We start from the raw sequence: 16,343 nt of genomic DNA, 5'->3' as shown, positions 1-16,343 counted from the left end.
AGATTGAATGTGAATTAACAGGATTTAATGTTACTAATGCTGAAATCTATGGAGATAGCTATTTTAATGTATTAGTAGCGCTAAGACAAAACCTGGAAAGGAATCCCAAGCAAAGGATGACCTTATATTATAGAATGATTAACTCTCTTTCATCCCACTATTTGGGAATTTAAAATATGATCATGAAGCACCTGAGACAAAGGCACACGCTAAGAGAGTTAACCTTGATAGTTCATTCTGCAAGCAGATGTTCCATTTGGCCTCTGTATCACGCATTGGCCATGCGGATGCAGTGTACAAATGGAAAATACTCTTTGGACCCTGAGAAGAACAAAAGAAAGAGAGAATCTGTGGTGGGTGAGAGAGGAAAAGTGCGCCTTGAAGCAGGGGACGCCCTGCTGGCACTGCCTATCGCATTCACCACCCTTTTTCTGCAGGTTGTTGTTTCTCAAGGGTCAGTACGTAATAATGCCCCTAGTTCTATCTGGCATGTAAAGTTCCTCAACTATTAATTTTCTATTAGCCCAAAGGCACAATCATGAGCACTCTAAAAGCATCTGTTGTACAAATCTTAGTGATTTTTCAAAATCAATATATCAGAATATATAAAAGTTGAAGACTTCTTTCAAAGCAGTTAGAGATTAGCACAGAATGGGGCCCTTGGGGATTTATTTCCAGGTTGCAGAAAGTTGGGCTGCAGACCAAACACGTGTTTGTTCTTTTTAGTAGGTTAACAGTATTTCTTGTCATGATGTTATGTTTGCCTTGTTTCCTTTCTCACACTTATAGCATTGTCAATCGAGGCCTTGATTGAGTTATAATGATTGTATTATTAATATAATTAGTGTTATTACTTTATAGCATGGTAGAAGTTTGCTAATAAACAAAAAAAGGGGAAATATGGGAACGTAAGAAAAACTGCACGGAGCAGCAGCTGTGCAGCAAGATAAGTGGCATGAGAACCAAGGACACCTTCAGAAGAAGAAAGAACATCTCACGGCTCTGATTGGCTAAGCAGACAAATGCCACTTCAAGGGTATTAGAGGAATTGTTGGTAGATACAGATTCAGTCAGGCATGCCACGCTGCAAAATCGTGCCGCTATAGACTTTTTACTGCTGGCTCATGGGCACGGATGTGAGGACTTTGATGGAATGTGCTGCATGAACCTCATGGAACACTCGTCATCAATACACCAACAAATAGCTAAGCTACAGACCCTCACCAGCCATTTGCAGGAAGAGGGTTTGGGGTTAGAGGACTGGCTCCGTGGGCTAGGAATTGGTCCCTGGTTTCGAGACATCATCTGATTCATGCTTATGATACTGGGGGTGTTAATTGTGTTACTGTTGGTGGTGCCATGTGTGTTCTCTTGTCTACATCACTTAATACACTGAGCAATTGATAAGGTAGTAGGAGTTAGCCTAGTTGTCCAAAAAGAAAACAAGGGAAGTGTGGAGAGTGTGATTGAGACCTGGCTGGTTGAGAAAGGCCACACAGACAGTATTCGGCTAATGAGACGAGAGTCCTTGAGCAATGTAACAGGATGTGTAGGAAGGCAGGAGAATGTAGAAATAAGAAAGATGTATGGCATGGTCTAATCACAAAAAGTACAAAGAAGGGCTGGGGCAACAAGTAGCTGAAGAGCCTAGCAGGAGCTCGGGCTTTGCAATGTGTATGAGCTTCATTAGCGCCAACATAAATGCACGCAACCTTCTGATTAAAGTTGAGACTTTCTGATCAATTCTGTGGTCGTGTGTTTGTCTCCCGCTGAGCTCCGACAATGGCCAATGCCCTCTGGGGCACCAGGCACATCTCCTACGCAGGATGTGCTGCACAAGTCTTTTTCTTTTTCTTTTTGTTATTAGCAGAATATTTCCTTCTCACCATCATGTCCTATGACTGCTACGTTGCCATCTGCAAGCCCCTGCACTACGGGACCTTGATGGACTGCAGAGCTTGTGCTACCATGGCAGCAGCTGCCTGGGGCACTGGGGCTCTCTTTGCTCTGCTGCACACTGCCAATACATTTTCTCTGCCTCTCTGCCAAGGCAATGCTGTGGATCAGTTCTTCTGTGAAATCCCCCAGATACTCAAGCTCGCCTGCTCAGAATCCTACCTCCGGGAAGTTGGACTTATCATGGCTGCTGTCCTTGTCTTATTTGGGTGTTTTTTATTCATAGTGCTGTCCTACATGCAGATCTTCAGGGCCGTGCTGAGGATGCCTTCTGAGCAGGGATAGCACAAAGCCTTCTCCACATGCCTCCCTCACATGGCCGTGGTCTCCCTGTTTCTCAGCACTGCTTTTTTTGCCCATCTGAGGCCTGCCTCCCTCTCCTCCCCATCCCTGGACCTGGTGTTTTCATTTCTGTACTCGGTGGTGCCTCCAGCAGTGAACCCCCTCATTTACAGCATGAGGAACCAGGAGCTCAAGGGTGCCATCAGGAAAGTTATCCATTATACATTGTTTCTCCATCAAAACGATGTTCATCATACCCTCAAGACTGCAAAGAAGTTAAGCAAAGTGTGATCGATTTTATGTGATGTTTCCATTTTTTCTTCATATTTCTTTGTCATACTTAAAATAAATTTAATTCCAATTAAATAATATTCATCATCAGTCTTTTTGTTTACTTATTTTTACTTCCATGTGTTGAACCTATTGTACTTAAGGAACCAGGTTCTATGAATAGATAAAGAAATCAACACAGGATCATTTTTTTTGCCTCCCATCCAGTATGGATCATCAGCAGAAGGTCATGAACTAAGACACAAATGCCACAAGGAGCAGCAGTGTCCCTGAGGGATGTTCATCACAGCCTGGAGGGGACTTTCTGCTGCCTTTGAATTGTGCTGCTGCTTCCCTGGAGCCACGGCCATGGGCAGCAGCAGGATGTGGCCTTTTCAGTGCTGCTCTCTTTATGTTCCCAACTGCTATCTTGTGTCCATGCATTTGTGTCAGCTCTCAGTTCTGGTGCAATTGGTGGCAGTGCTGTTGTCTCTATGGTGGCATCCCTTTGGCTGCAGGCAGGCAGGCAGTGTGCAGGAGTGTGCCACAGCTGGCCACCCTGCTGAGACCATCATAACAGAAGGGGCTGCTCAGGGCAGGGTCAGAGGGCTGAACACCCCTTCCAAATCTGTGCCAGGAATACAGCCAAGGAGTTGCCCTCGGGAAAGTCCTCTTGCTTTCCAGGGGTTCTGCATGGTTCAAAGTCCCAGGGTGATCAATGAGGACCAAAGGATGGATGAGAGCTCCCTTCTTGGTTGTACATGGCCCAGCAAATGGTAACGGGTCTTGAACATGTCTCTGTGGGACTGTCCCTACTGCGGTGGGACTAATGGCAGATGCTGTCCTGGACAGGAATCTGAAGCATCCTGGAGATGCCAGGGGATCTCCAGGGACAGTGTAAGAGACTGTGTCAGTGTAAGGCAAAGAATAGTTCCTTATGCAATAACAGACCACTGATTCAAAGGAACAGGGGAGTCTGAGGAGCCCACAGGCAAATGAAGGCTCTGCAGTGGTGCTGCTGAGCCAACTGGGCAGATGGAGAGAGACTCAACAATAGAGATCCCATCCAGTTGGGACTGCCTCCACCCTGAGCAGCACAGGGTCAGCCCGGTGTCCCAGGGCACCACAGCTCCCTCACTCTGCAGAGCAGCTCCACCAGCTCAGGGCCCTGCACAGAGCATGGGGAGGGAAGCAGGAGGGAACAGGGAGCTTCTGCCAGGCCAGCAAGGACACACTGCCCTGGACAAGGATCTGTGGGAGTAGGGCTGGTCCTGGAGAAGCGCTATGGAGAATTTCTGTGAGTTAGAGGATGGATGAGAAGGAACATGCTCTGCTTGCCCTCCTGCTGCAGGTGGCTGCACCAGAGAAGACTCGCAGCCAGCACCTGGATGGAGCTCTGCCACCCGCCTTGCCCTCCCCCCTCTCCAGTGCTGTCACTGCTGATGCACTCCATGACCTCCCAGTGCTGCCGGCCGGCACATCTTCCAGGGGCCATTCAGGTGCTGCAGTGACAGTGAGCTCACATCACCACTCCAGCCACCTGTCCTCAGCCTGCCTCTCCCTTGCTCCTCTGCCCTGTCCTGTCCCTGCTGGGATGAGTGCTGTAGGGATGTGCTTCCTGTCCCCACGTTGACTCTTCCCAGCTGCCAGCCTGGTGGGCTCCTGGGGGTACTGATAGTAGGCTTGATGGTGTGGAGCAGAGTCCAGAGAGAAAAGGTGATGTGAAGCAGCATTTTTTCAGTGGAGGCCTCCATGTTCATTTGGCAAGTGAGGACTTGTGCTCAGTGTGCTTGTGGCCCGGAGCTTCTACTCCAGCGCTATCTGCATTGGTCATGGCACAGGAACAACGTTTCATAGACCAGCCACCTCCTTTCTTCCTCACGTTATGTCATAAACCAGTGTCCTTCACTCTGACAGTGTTTGTATCAGCTCATGGATTAAATGAATTAGACCTCTTTTAGTTCTTTGAGTCACAATCCAATGCCTTTTGCTCTCCGCCTCTGTAGCAGATAAATTTTACATACCCTTCATCTGAGGACTGACCTGATAGTTCTTTTCACACTGTTCTTTTTCAACTTCCATAGTTTGGTGGGACTTTTCCCAATGTGATGGGTTTCACCGCAGTGACTGTGACCTATACTTGAGTCTTTTAGGCTGAGTTTGACACCAATGACCCACAATGGTTCATGAATGTTTCTGTTTATTGAGAATAAATCAGAGTTTCTTGGCATCCTAGTGGCCATTTCAGTGCTGGGTCACCCCCAGGGCTCCACTAAGTTGTCTGGGGGGCATTGAGTGTGCTGGGTTGGGCTGCAGCTACAGGGACAAAGACAACAGTTGGCAGTTACTGCCCTGAGACCCTCTTCCCAAGTTCCATCTGCAGCTTCTAGAGGGCTCTGGTCTCCTGCAGGTCCTCTCGGAAAGCTGCCTGTCCCAGACAGGACCTCTGGGGCCTCTGGAGATGGCATGGAATGCTTGTGATCACACAGTGGAGCTTTGCTCCTTGTCATTTATCCTTCAATTAATATGCATTTCCTATTAATATTTATTGTTTCCTGTCTACCTATGTAAAGTACTTATTCTTTTGGGAAGTGAACCATGCTGGTGGGATACGGCTGAGGAGTGTGTCTTGTTTTAGTGAAATTGTATCATGCTTTACTGTTGTTTGTTTTAAAGTAGGAAGCAACGCCCTGTGTTTGTGTGCAGACAGTTCTCTAAGGAAAGCAGGTGAAGGAACGGTGTAAAGGAACTGTAATGTCCAGCTGTAGATTTCAGTGGAGGATTCTGCTGTCGGGAAAAGTGATGCAAGTGCCAGGTGGCATACAGCAGACACGTCAGGCCTGGGGAGGTGAGCAGTCAGGTTGTCTGTACAGTGTCAGGCCTCAAGCAATTGCTTTTCCTGTCTATGCAGATCTCCTTCAGAGACAGTCTGAATCAATATCAAATGGTGAATGATTCCCCAAAAGCAACAAGTTGCACTAATTTAAATCAGAAAACATTTATATTGGGTGCCCTTTAAAGTCTTTCTTTCCTATAGTAAAGAGTACTAAAAGTGTGGAGTAAAGTGTGAGTAAATCCCAGAGGAAGGATTGAGTTCACGCGGAGTAGAGTAAGTTCAAACACACAGTAAAGGGTGGGCAAGCCTGGTGCAAAGTGTAAGTAAAACCTGGAGAAAACTGAGTAAACTCGGAGTCAAGTGTGAGAAACACCCAGAGTAAAGTGTGGGTAGGCCTAGAAGAGAGGGTGTACACACCCAAAATAGGGTATCAGTAAAACCCGGAGAATAGCCTGAGTAAAGCCAGAGGAAAGTGTGAGTAAAGTTGAAGAAAAGTTTGAAGAAACCTTGAGTAAAGTATGAGTCAACAACACTCAAAAAAGAAGTGTGAGTAAACCCAGAGTAAAGTGCGAGTAAGCTTGGACTAAAGTGAGAGGTAAGCCCAAGTGAAGTGTGAGAAAACCCGGAGTAAAGTGTAAGTTAAGACAGAGTAAGGTGTGAGTTAAACACAGAGAAAGGAAACCCGGAATAGAGCAAGAGTAATCCCTGAGGAAAGAGTCTGCAAGCCTGGTGCAAAGTGTGAGTAAAACCTAGAGAAAACGGTGAGAAGACCAGGCATAAAGTGTGTGTAAACTCCGAGTAAAGTGTGAGAAACACTTGGAGTAAAGTGTGGGTAGGCCCAGAAAAGAGAGCGTACACACCCGGAGTAGGGTGTCAGTAAAACCCTGAGAAAAGTGTGAGTGAAAGGTGAGAAGGGTCCCATAAGTGGAAGTAAAAAGGCAAGAAGGCTTCAAAGTGAATGAGAATAAGGGGAGTGAAGGGAAATAATTAAAGATAGCTTCTAGAAGCAAGAATGTAGAGCTTGTTAGAAAATAAGGGATGTCAGACACTGGGTCTGGGATAGTGAGGGGGTGTAGAAGGCCATACCAATAAGGTCTGAGAACAGCCCGAGGACATTTCACAGAGAGATGATTAGACGTCCACAGAGCAAGAAGAAACCAGTTTGGGGCGATGCCCTCACTTTGGGTCAGAAGTTTACAGCAAGAAAGGGCAGAAGCCTTTGTGAGGAAGTCAAGAAATCTTCATCCCTTGACCCACTACCCACGCACAAGATGAGAGGGTCTGCATGCTAATGAAGTCACGGGATTGTAATGAATATGTATCCGAGTTCCAGGAAAGCTGTTGATGATGTATTAGTTTGGCCTATATCTGTTCCACAAGTATTCCTGATGTGGTGCAAGCTTGGAGGAATGATACCCCCTGCACCAGGGCTTTTGTGCAATTGCCAATAAAAAATAACTTCTCTATATCCTTACAGGCTATAGGGATTGATTTCCACACGTCAAAACCTTCAGTAAAGTTTGAGTAAAACACACACACAAAAAAAGAAGTGTGAGTAAACCCAGAAAGAAGAGTGAGCAAACTTGGCATAAAGTGTGAGGTAAGCCCAAGTCAAGTGTGAGAAAACCCGGAGTAAAGTGTTAGTAAATGAGGAGTAAAGTGTGAGTACAACTCAGAGTAAGGTGTGAGTCCACCCAGAGTAGAGCAAGTGCAAACCCAGAGTAAAAAGTGTGCAAGCCTTGTGCAAAGTGTGTGTAAAACCGGTAGAAAGCTGTGAGCAAACCAGGAGTAAAGTGTGACCAAACCCGGAGTCCAGTGTGAGAAACACCTAGAGTAAAGTGTGTGTAGGCCCAGAAGAGAGAGTGTACACACCCAGAGTATGGTGTCAGTAAAACCCAGAGAAAAGTGTGAATAAAACCAGAGTTAAGTGCAGACATGCGGAATCAAGCTCTGTAACCCAAGTAAGGTTGCAAAACAGGTACGGTTTATTCAGTGCTGCGCAGACACTGGGTGCAAAGGGGTAGATCCACCTAACTTGCACACCATCCAGAAAAATGGTGCTACAGATATAGGCCAAACAAATGCATAATCAATAGTTTTCCTGGAATTCAGATACATATTCATTACACCCCCGAGAGTTCATTAGCATGCAGACCCTCCCCTCTTGCACGTGCGTTGTGGGTCATGGGATGAAGATTTGTTGTCTTCCTCACAAAAGCTTTTGACTTTTCTTGCTGTAAACTTCTGATCTTTCAGGAGGACATCCCCCCAAACCTGTTTCTTCTTGCCCTGTGGACATCTCATCACCTTCCTGCCAAATGTTCTTGGGTTGTTCTCAAGCCTTATCAGTATGGCCTTCATCCCCTTCACTATCCCAGACCCAGTGTCTGCCATCCCTTATTTCTTTAACAATCTCTACATTCTTGCTTCTATAAGCTATCTCTAACTACCCCTATCCTCAGTCCCTGTGAAGCCCTTTTCTCACCTTCTACTCTTTTACTGTGGGGCCCTTTTCTCACCCTTCAAACAAGGTGAGAGAACAAAACTGAAATACAAACACAGCAAATCACTTTAATTACAGTAAATAGGTAAGGAATATGAAGGATGTGAAATCCTAACTGACTGTGAGCAGATTTCTGTCTTGGAAATGATTTAAATTATGTAAACTATTAGTCAAATGTGTTGTGGGTTAGGCGTTGTTTCAATTAATATATTAAGGTGAAAGGGACGCTGAATTCATCAGCTGTTCCAAAGTTTGCAGGAAAAAGCCTGCATTTGATATGTAGCCATAAACACTCACAGTTTATTGTCACTGGGTTTTAAGCAAGGAAAGAAGAAAGCACCTTTTCCCTCAACCCAGGAATTGTTGAGTTGTGTTTTCTCCCCTGTCCTGTTGAGGAGGGGCACCTGGGAGCCAGGCAAGGTGAGCACAGCGCAGCTGGGTGCTGAGTTCCAGGGTGATTTTGGGGTCCCAGCCCCGCAGCATGAGGCTCCATATGCCTTCCCCTCTGCAGAATAGCCCTCCCCCACCGCCCCACAGGGAGCTCAGTGCAGGCACTGTGTGGGGCAGCATGCGTGCAGTGGTACAGAGATGTGCCCCCAGCATAGCCCCTGTCAGCATGCACTGACCTTCTGCTCCAGCAGCCTCCCCCACAGGCTGTTCCCTGCCCAGCTCCAACATATCCTATACAGCTCACAGCCATCCCTGTTCTGAGCTCCGTTGAGCTCTGGGCTGGGAGAGGGTGCGGCCAGGCTGCCCACTCCCCAGTGAAGGCACTGAACCCAGGGAGAATGTGGAATGGTCCCATTTCAGCCCTCAGCCCTCAGCAGATTACAGTGAAAAGTGCTGCTGGAAATCACTGGCATGAGGTCTGGATCTGCTGCTAGCTTCCTTGGGCAGTGTCTCCTTTCTGTTCACACAACAGGAAGCTTTGCTGGATCTGTGCCCTGAGGCACCCTGCTTCATGGCCCCACAGGCATGGGGTGGTCTCCAGGGCTCCAGGATCACCTCTGCCAGCTCCCTCCTCTTGTGGGCTCTCAGAGGCTGACGTCCTTGCATGGACTGAGCAGAGGGATTACCCTTTGAATGGTCACAACCAGACTCTGATGTTCCATCTGTCCCCCAGCACACTCATCTTGTACCACGGTTGACTTTGGGGTAATGGCCAGCTTGAGGGTTGGGAGACTGTCACAAGGACTTCTGCCTGGGACAGAGACTGAGCAACAGCAGCAAGGTCATGGGGTCCTGGTCGTACTTGATTCTTCAGGGAGATTTTATGAGCACATCAACTCCCATCAGACTCCATCCCTCCTCTGATCTGATCTGATGATGACACTGTGCTGGCCATGCTGATCAGAGTGGGCAGCAGACCCAGGTCGACAGGGATGAGTGCTGATAAATCCTCTCCCTGAGAGTCTGCGGGTGTGCAAAATGCTTGGAATGACAATGGAACATTTCCAAAGGCACTGTGTGTGCACAGGTATGCCTGAGGAATCTTCCTTCAGCCTCCTGTCCTGGGTCTGCTGCATCCCCACTGCCTCCACAGTGCCTGCTGGCATCTTATTTGCCTACAGATACAGAAAGATAACACAGAGGCTGTGGTAGAGTCAGCACTGACCCAGAGTTCATATGGGCTCCAGGAGAAAGAGAGCACGGTGATGCCTCAGTACAAGTGGAAGGAAGCCAAACACTTGTATAGGACCATGATAACCACTACTGATACTCACACACACACACACGAACAGCAGAGAAAAACGTATCTATTAATATAAATAAATATTATAAACATTAAAAATCATAATGTAGGCCTGTTACTGGACAGACTTAGAATTATTTGTAGAGACAGATGAGAAGTTTATCCCTGGTGGATGTGGGAATACAAGATAGACTATTTAGAGCAGAAGTGGTGGAGCAAGACAAGCAGCATGAGAAAGCAAGGCTGAGAACACAGGATATATCTAGAAGAAAAGTAAAAGGAATGGTGCACAGCTCTGATTGGGTTACTGCCTGTCTGCACGGAAAAGGAATGTTTGTGGAATACATTGTCAACATGAAAAGGCAAATGGGAAAGTTGTAAAGGCTGATAGGAAAGGTAAAAAAGGAAACTTGTGAGTGTATATAAGTGATGTGAGAACCTGTAAAAAACAATTTGTATCATTCACATTAGAGTCTGAGCCTGTTTGCCATAGATGGAATTTGTCCATGACATCATTTTCCTCACTGCATCCTTGAGCTCCTGGTTCCTCATGCTGTAGATGTGGGGGTTCAGTGTTGGAGGCACCACTGAGTATAGAAATGACACCACCAGGTTCAGTGAAAGGGACAACAGAGAGGGTGACTTCAGGTAGGCAAAAAAATCAGTGCTGAGAAAGAGGGAGACCACGGCCAGGTGAGGGAGGCACGTGGAGAAGGCTTTGTGCCGTCCCTGCTCAGAGGGCATCCTCAGCAAAGCCCTGAAGATCTGCACATAGGACACAACAATGCATATAAAACAACCAAAAAAGGCAAGAACACTAAGGACAGTAAGTCCAATTTCCCTGAGGTAGTCTGATTCTGAGCAGGAGAGCTTGAGGATCTGGGGGATTTCACAGAAGAACTGATCCACTACACTGCCTTGGCAGAGAGGCAGTGAAAATGAATTGGCAGTGTGCAGCAGAGCAAAAAGAACCCCAGTGCCCCAGGCAGCTGCTGCCATGGTGGCACAAGCTCTGCTGTCCATCAAGGTCCCGTAGTGCAGGGGCTTGCAGATGGCAACGTAGCGGTCATAGGACATGATGGTGAGAATGCAATACCCTGCTGAAAACAAAAACAAAAAGAAAAAGACCTGAGCAGCACATCCAGCATAGGAGATGTGCCTGGTGCCCCAGAGGGCATTGGCCATGGCTTTGGGGAGAGTGGTGGAGATGCAGCCCAGGTCGAGGAGGGCGAGGTTGAGGAGGAAGAAGTCCATGGGGGTGTGCAGGCGGTGGTGGCAGGCTACGGCTGTGCTGATGAGGCCGTTGCCCAGGAGGGCAGCCAGGTAGATGCCCAGCAAGAGCCAGAAGTGCAGGAGCTGCAGCTGCCGCGTGTCTGCCAACGTCAGCAGGAGGAACTCGCTGATGGAGCTGCTGTTGGGCATCTGCTGCCTCTTGCCACAAGAACCTGTCCAAGGAGTACAAAAGTTAAAGACAGAGATTTCAGTGTGGAAAATTTTCAGTTAACCCCAGTTATGTGAGCCACATTTCTTGACGTTGAGTTTGTCTTGAGGGCTTCTGCACTTTTTCTCTCCAGGAAGCAGTCTTGTCCCCATAGGGACAGGGAAATGTGGTCGTGTAGGGAAAGGTTTTCTTTCCAAAATGTATCACATGAAGTAAATTCTAATAGAGAAGTGCTTGTCAGCATCTGTGGACTCAAAGCCAGAAATATGTGGGTTACAAATGGAAGTTGCAGTGATAGTTTTTTCTGCACTCCATCCTCTCACTCAGTGTGTCCATGGAGGGTTTGCTGAATTGAGAAATTCGGAGCACTTCTGCTGTACTCAGTATGAATGCCTATGAGACCTGAGAGGCAAAAGGATTCATGTCTGCTTAGTGTGGAGAAAGGGCAGCTGGTTGGGCTTGTTTCTAATTGTTCTGAGCTTGTCAGTTTTGAAGAGGGAGATGGATTACACTCCCAGAACACTGTGAAAAGAAGGCAGACCCAGCTGAGAGCAGAGGAATCCACTGCCCATCACGGAATATTCATCATTTCTCAACATACTTCAGCAGTGCCTCATCAGCACATGTATTGCAAAGGAAACCTAACATTCATTCCCTGCTGCAGCAGGGAAGACCTCATCTGGAACAGCTCTTATTCTATGATAAAGAAACATAGAGTGTATGCAGCCTGATCTGCACTGGGATGTGCCAGATTTGGTGATCCCTCTTGGAAAAGTGTTTGCATTACCTATGGTGAGAGACTTACTGTGTCAATGGCTGAAAGCAATGCTCCTGCAGTGAGGTCGCAGCCTGCTCACACCCCACACATCCTGTAATCCCTCTCTCCTTTCTCTTCTATCTTCATGTCACCTCAGAACATGCTGCTAGTACTGATGCAGAGTACACGGGAGCTGCTCTTAGTCAGAGCTGTGTCTCTGCAGCACTGCCCACTTGTAGGAGCTCCCTGTGTCCCAGGAGCCCAGACCAGCTCAGCAGCAGAGGATGTGATTTCTATCCTCCCGATGATCTCTCCTGAGATGTCCCTGGGTCTCTGTGGCCAACAGCTCCTAAAAGACAGCAGTGTCATGATTGTACTCTGAAATCTGCTGCATTAACCACCAAATGCCCACTGGACAAGGACCAATTCCAGACATACGGTTAGCCCTTCAGTGAGTGTTGCTGTATCAAAAAGTGCACACAGGCAAGGACAGGGAGGGGTGGACTTGCCCTGGGCAGGGCAGTGATCCAGCTGAGGTAGTGCTGGCATCTCATCCCTAGATGGAAACTCTATGGTGGAAATGGGTTTGGGATTTCTCTGGTTCAGTTCAGATGTGCACAAGGAGTTGCCTGCATGTGAGCTCCTGCTCTGAGTCCTTGGTCCTCCAGTGGAGAGTCAGTTGCTCACACACAGACCCTGGGTGATGACCAAGGTGCCTGCGATGCTCCTGGATGTGTGCTAGTGCTTGTGAAGTGTGTGGGAAATCCCTGAGATAGACACCTCCTTCCTGAGCATCAGCTGAGGGCCAGAGAGGGGTTAGAGCTATTCTTGGCCATCCTAAATGACAACAGACCACTGCGTTTAGGGCACTGGAGTATGTCTTTTTTACTCATCTCCGTGGAGCAGGCAGAGTTATTCAGCTGACTAAATGGATGAGCTCACAAAAGAAGAGGCAGATCTTCCTCTGTTCTCCATCTGTTGCCTATTCTGGAGCTCAAGGCACTACAGAGCTGACGCACATCTTTGTTCTTCGTCTGAAGAAGCCTCAGTTTTCTATGTGCTCTCATGTGAATGACATCAGAAGCAGCCTAGTGTCATGCCAGTTCCCTGGGCTGTCCAGCACACTCACATGCAGCTGCAAATGCAGCACAGGGCCTTCAGGAAAGACATGTCCAGGAGTATCCATGCTGCTTGGATAACTTAGCTACCCATAATGGGTCCAATGATTATGTGCCACCTTCATAGATACCATGGATGCACTGAATCCAATAATGCCTCCTGAATAGGATGTTTTCTTATGTGATTTTACACTGATGAGAACACCAGTATGTGCTGGGCTACATAGCTTTGTACACTTGCAGGCCTGAGCTCTTGTTTGGATCACAGGAACACAACTGGACTGTAGCATGAGTCTTCATGATAGATGGGAGAGGAGACAAAAAAGAGGAACTGCCCTCTGTGGGTGTGCCCTGAGCTCTTCCTTGGGATGGCAGAGCAGCCAGGTGAGAGTGAATGGCAATGGCAAATAGAGGAGACCAACAGTGTCTGTTCCTGGCTTCCTGATCATGAGGAGGAAGTGGAAGGTGCCCAATGCAGACAGATAGGAGCCTGATGTTTCAGGCCCTTGTCCCCTTTGGGGGCCTTTTCCACTGCAGTATCTGCTGCAGGGACAGCACAGCAGGGCATACAAGATCCAGGATATCCCTGGAGAGCACAGCTGACAGTTTGTTCACCAAGCCTTAGAGAAACCAAAGAGGAGAGGTGCTCTGCTGCATCTCATACTCACTGGCAAGGAAGGGCTGGTGGAGAATTTGAAGGTCCAAGTGAACCTGGTCTGCAGTGGCCATGGGATGGTGGAGCTGTGGAGTCTGAAGGGAGGGCAAAAGTCAAGTTCACACCTTGGGTTTCAGGAGAGCACACCTTGGCTTCTTCAAGTGTCTGTGGTGCCCAGTACAGAAAGAATGCAGATATAGGAATTGGAAACAAGAAGTGGTCAGCTGGGAGCAATGCAGAGTGTTTGTCCTAGTGTACCTGCTGAGATTAGTTTAGAAAGTCTAAAGCTCACACAGAGTTGAACCTGCCCAGGCATATCAAAGACAGAAGGGCTTTTAGAAATATATACACAACAAAAGGAAATCTAGGGTGAATGTGAGCTCACAGTGAAATGGGGCATGCTACCTGGCATGAAGGGCGTGAAGCCTCCTGTGCTGCATGTGACCTTCTAAAACAAGGTCTGAGAACGTGAGAAGATCTCAGTACCACAGTGTGACTCAATTAGTGGAAACACTGAGAGCTGCCATGGACAATTCTCAGCAGGGAAATTCTGGGGAGTGCCAGGCTCTGTTCAAAGCAGAGATGGATTTTCTCTTATTTTTGAAGCTGTAAGTCTGAAAGATGTTCCTGTCAATAAAACTGAAGCAATTGAACTAAATTGAATTGAATTGAATTGAATTGGATGGATTGAAGACCAAGATGGAAATCAGTGAAAATGAGTTAACACACCTCTCAAGTTCTGAAATACTCATGAGATCTGTTTTTTTTTTTAAGTTGAAAATTCAAGAGTTCTAGGGGATTTTGTGTCCTTTCTATTTTATTCAAAAAAGAACAACATTTTGCAGAACTGTGTTAGCAGGAAACACATGCCTTCAGATACGGGGACACAGACTGTGTTTCATTGTTCATCATGAAGGAATTCTGTTTGTTGGAAAAAAGAGAAATCTTTCATTGCCCATGTGCAGCTGGTTCTCTGAGGAATTGGTGCCAGTGCCAATGCCCTGTGACCAATGCCCAGCGTCCACCGCTGCTCTACCCTGCTGTGTGTTTGATGTCCCTCATCCTCCAGCTGTCTCCAGCTCTCCTAAATCAATGACCATGATTCAGGACAAGTTTTCAGCAGGCCATCTGGACACATGCTCTTCCCACTGCTCTACAATCTTTTCCTTCCCTTGCTCTTTGTTCACTCAGATACCTCCCAACTATCTGGCTGATCTGTGAACTTCAGGGAGATTATTGGAACTTGCAACATTTCTGCAAAGTCTGATGGACTCCTTGATCAACTCCTTAACTGTGATTCTATCTATGCCTTCCTATCTCTGCCTAACATATTTCTTGCACAAATATTCCCAAGACAAACCTCATTAGGTGTGGCTTGGACAAGGCATGCAGTTGATTACATTGCTCTACAGTTCGTTCAATTGCATCATGTTTACAATTATTGGGAAAAAAAAAAAAAAAAAGAGAGAGAGAAATCTTTCATTACCCATGTGCAGCTGGTTCTCTGAGGAAAGCCAGTGGGAGATGGTGCAAACAAGGTTTAGCACTGAGCAGGTGACTGCAGAGGAGAAAAGTGATGTGAGGAAAACTGATGCAAGTCCCATGGGGCCAATGGGAGTAGAAATGGGGTGGGGTAGCTGCAGAGGACATTTGTCCACACAGTGACGAGGCAAAGGTCGTTAGGGGACATCCTGGATCAATATCATTTACAAAGTGCTGCTTCATCTTCTTGTTTAAACCCAACTATAAATAAATAAATAAATAGTCTTCATAAATACCCATCATTCTCTTCAAATTTTAACTCTCTCCCGATACCTGTCCAGTTTGCTGCACAAGTTCTGAACACCTGAAGAAGATGACAGGAAGGCACAAGGCACAGGAAGGCTCTTCAGGTTGTAATGGGTCCCAGGGAGCATTTGCTGCTGAGTCCATCAACCTCCAGTGCACAGAGAAGATTGCATGAAGTGCTCAAGAAGACAAAGTCTGAAGGAACAGTGAAGTTTCCTGGAGTATTAATGGGCCCCACTGAGGACCATTCACAAGCCAGCTTCCCCAGGGACTTGTTAGAGCAGATAATTGGAAGCCATGATTGCAGGCAGACCAAGGCACTGGGATGGCGGCTGTGATGCTGAGCAAAGCCTCCTTTGTCTTCTGAAGCAGAAAGGCCAAGGCCTGATCCCCAGAGCCTTGGCAGGGAGATCGTGTCCCTCCTGCTGGCTCAGGGCCCTTCCTGGGGCAGTGGGATGGAGGTTTGTCTGATGTCACATGGAAGACTGTGGGACAGCAGCTGCCACTCTGCATGGGGTGCAGGGATACCGTGAGGCCCAAATCCCATATGAGCAGTGTGTCTCATGCCAGGATGTGGGATGTGGGAATGGCCCAGTCTGAACAAGCAGTCAATCCCAATGAAACTTTGAACTTCAGATCACTCAGTTCTAGTGCCCTCCTTTAGATAGTATCCCATAGTTGTATGTCCTTTATGTTCTTTATGTTCTGACCCATTCTCCAGCGGCTTATCCATCAAATTATGTTTCTGTGTAGCCCTGTGCAGAACATTTTGCCCAGAAGGATACTGTGAGAAATAGTCAAACTATTCTCTCTATACTCTATTGAAATCTTAAAGGATAACCTCAACTGGTTTCTCTTGGTCAACTCAGTGGGTGATGCTGTCATAAAGGGACATTAAGTTAAACAGGACCTTCCCCTCATGAGCTTGTGTTGGGTGTGACCAACGAGAGAATTATCCTTCAGGTGTTTTTAAGTAACTCTTAGCACCATTTTCTCCATAAATTTACCAGGCACTGAAGTGAGAATGACAGTTCTGTAATTACT

General features: G+C 47.2%; 1 protein-coding gene and 1 pseudogene across 1 annotated transcript; one reads left to right on the top strand and one right to left on the bottom strand.

Annotated features, from left to right (window-relative positions):
• The first annotated feature begins 15 nt into the window (after nt 1-15).
• On the top strand, nt 16-2,584 carry LOC149911597 (olfactory receptor 14J1-like; annotated as a pseudogene).
• A 7,418-nt stretch (nt 2,585-10,002) lies between these two features.
• On the bottom strand, nt 10,003-10,962 carry LOC149911596 (olfactory receptor 14J1-like). Its single transcript, XM_090133605.1, has one exon. The coding sequence runs from the start codon at nt 10,960-10,962 to the stop codon at nt 10,003-10,005; it is 960 nt and encodes a 319-aa protein (XP_089989731.1).
• Between the last annotated feature and the right edge of the window lie 5,381 nt (nt 10,963-16,343).

This window comes from Phasianus colchicus, unplaced genomic scaffold, assembly GCF_987193195.1.
Source record: "Phasianus colchicus unplaced genomic scaffold, bPhaCol1.hap1.1 HAP1_SCAFFOLD_80, whole genome shotgun sequence".
NCBI lineage: Eukaryota > Metazoa > Chordata > Aves > Galliformes > Phasianidae > Phasianus > Phasianus colchicus.
The sequence above is the reverse complement of the archived record's forward strand: the minus strand, read 5'-3'. Positions and strand labels throughout refer to the sequence as shown.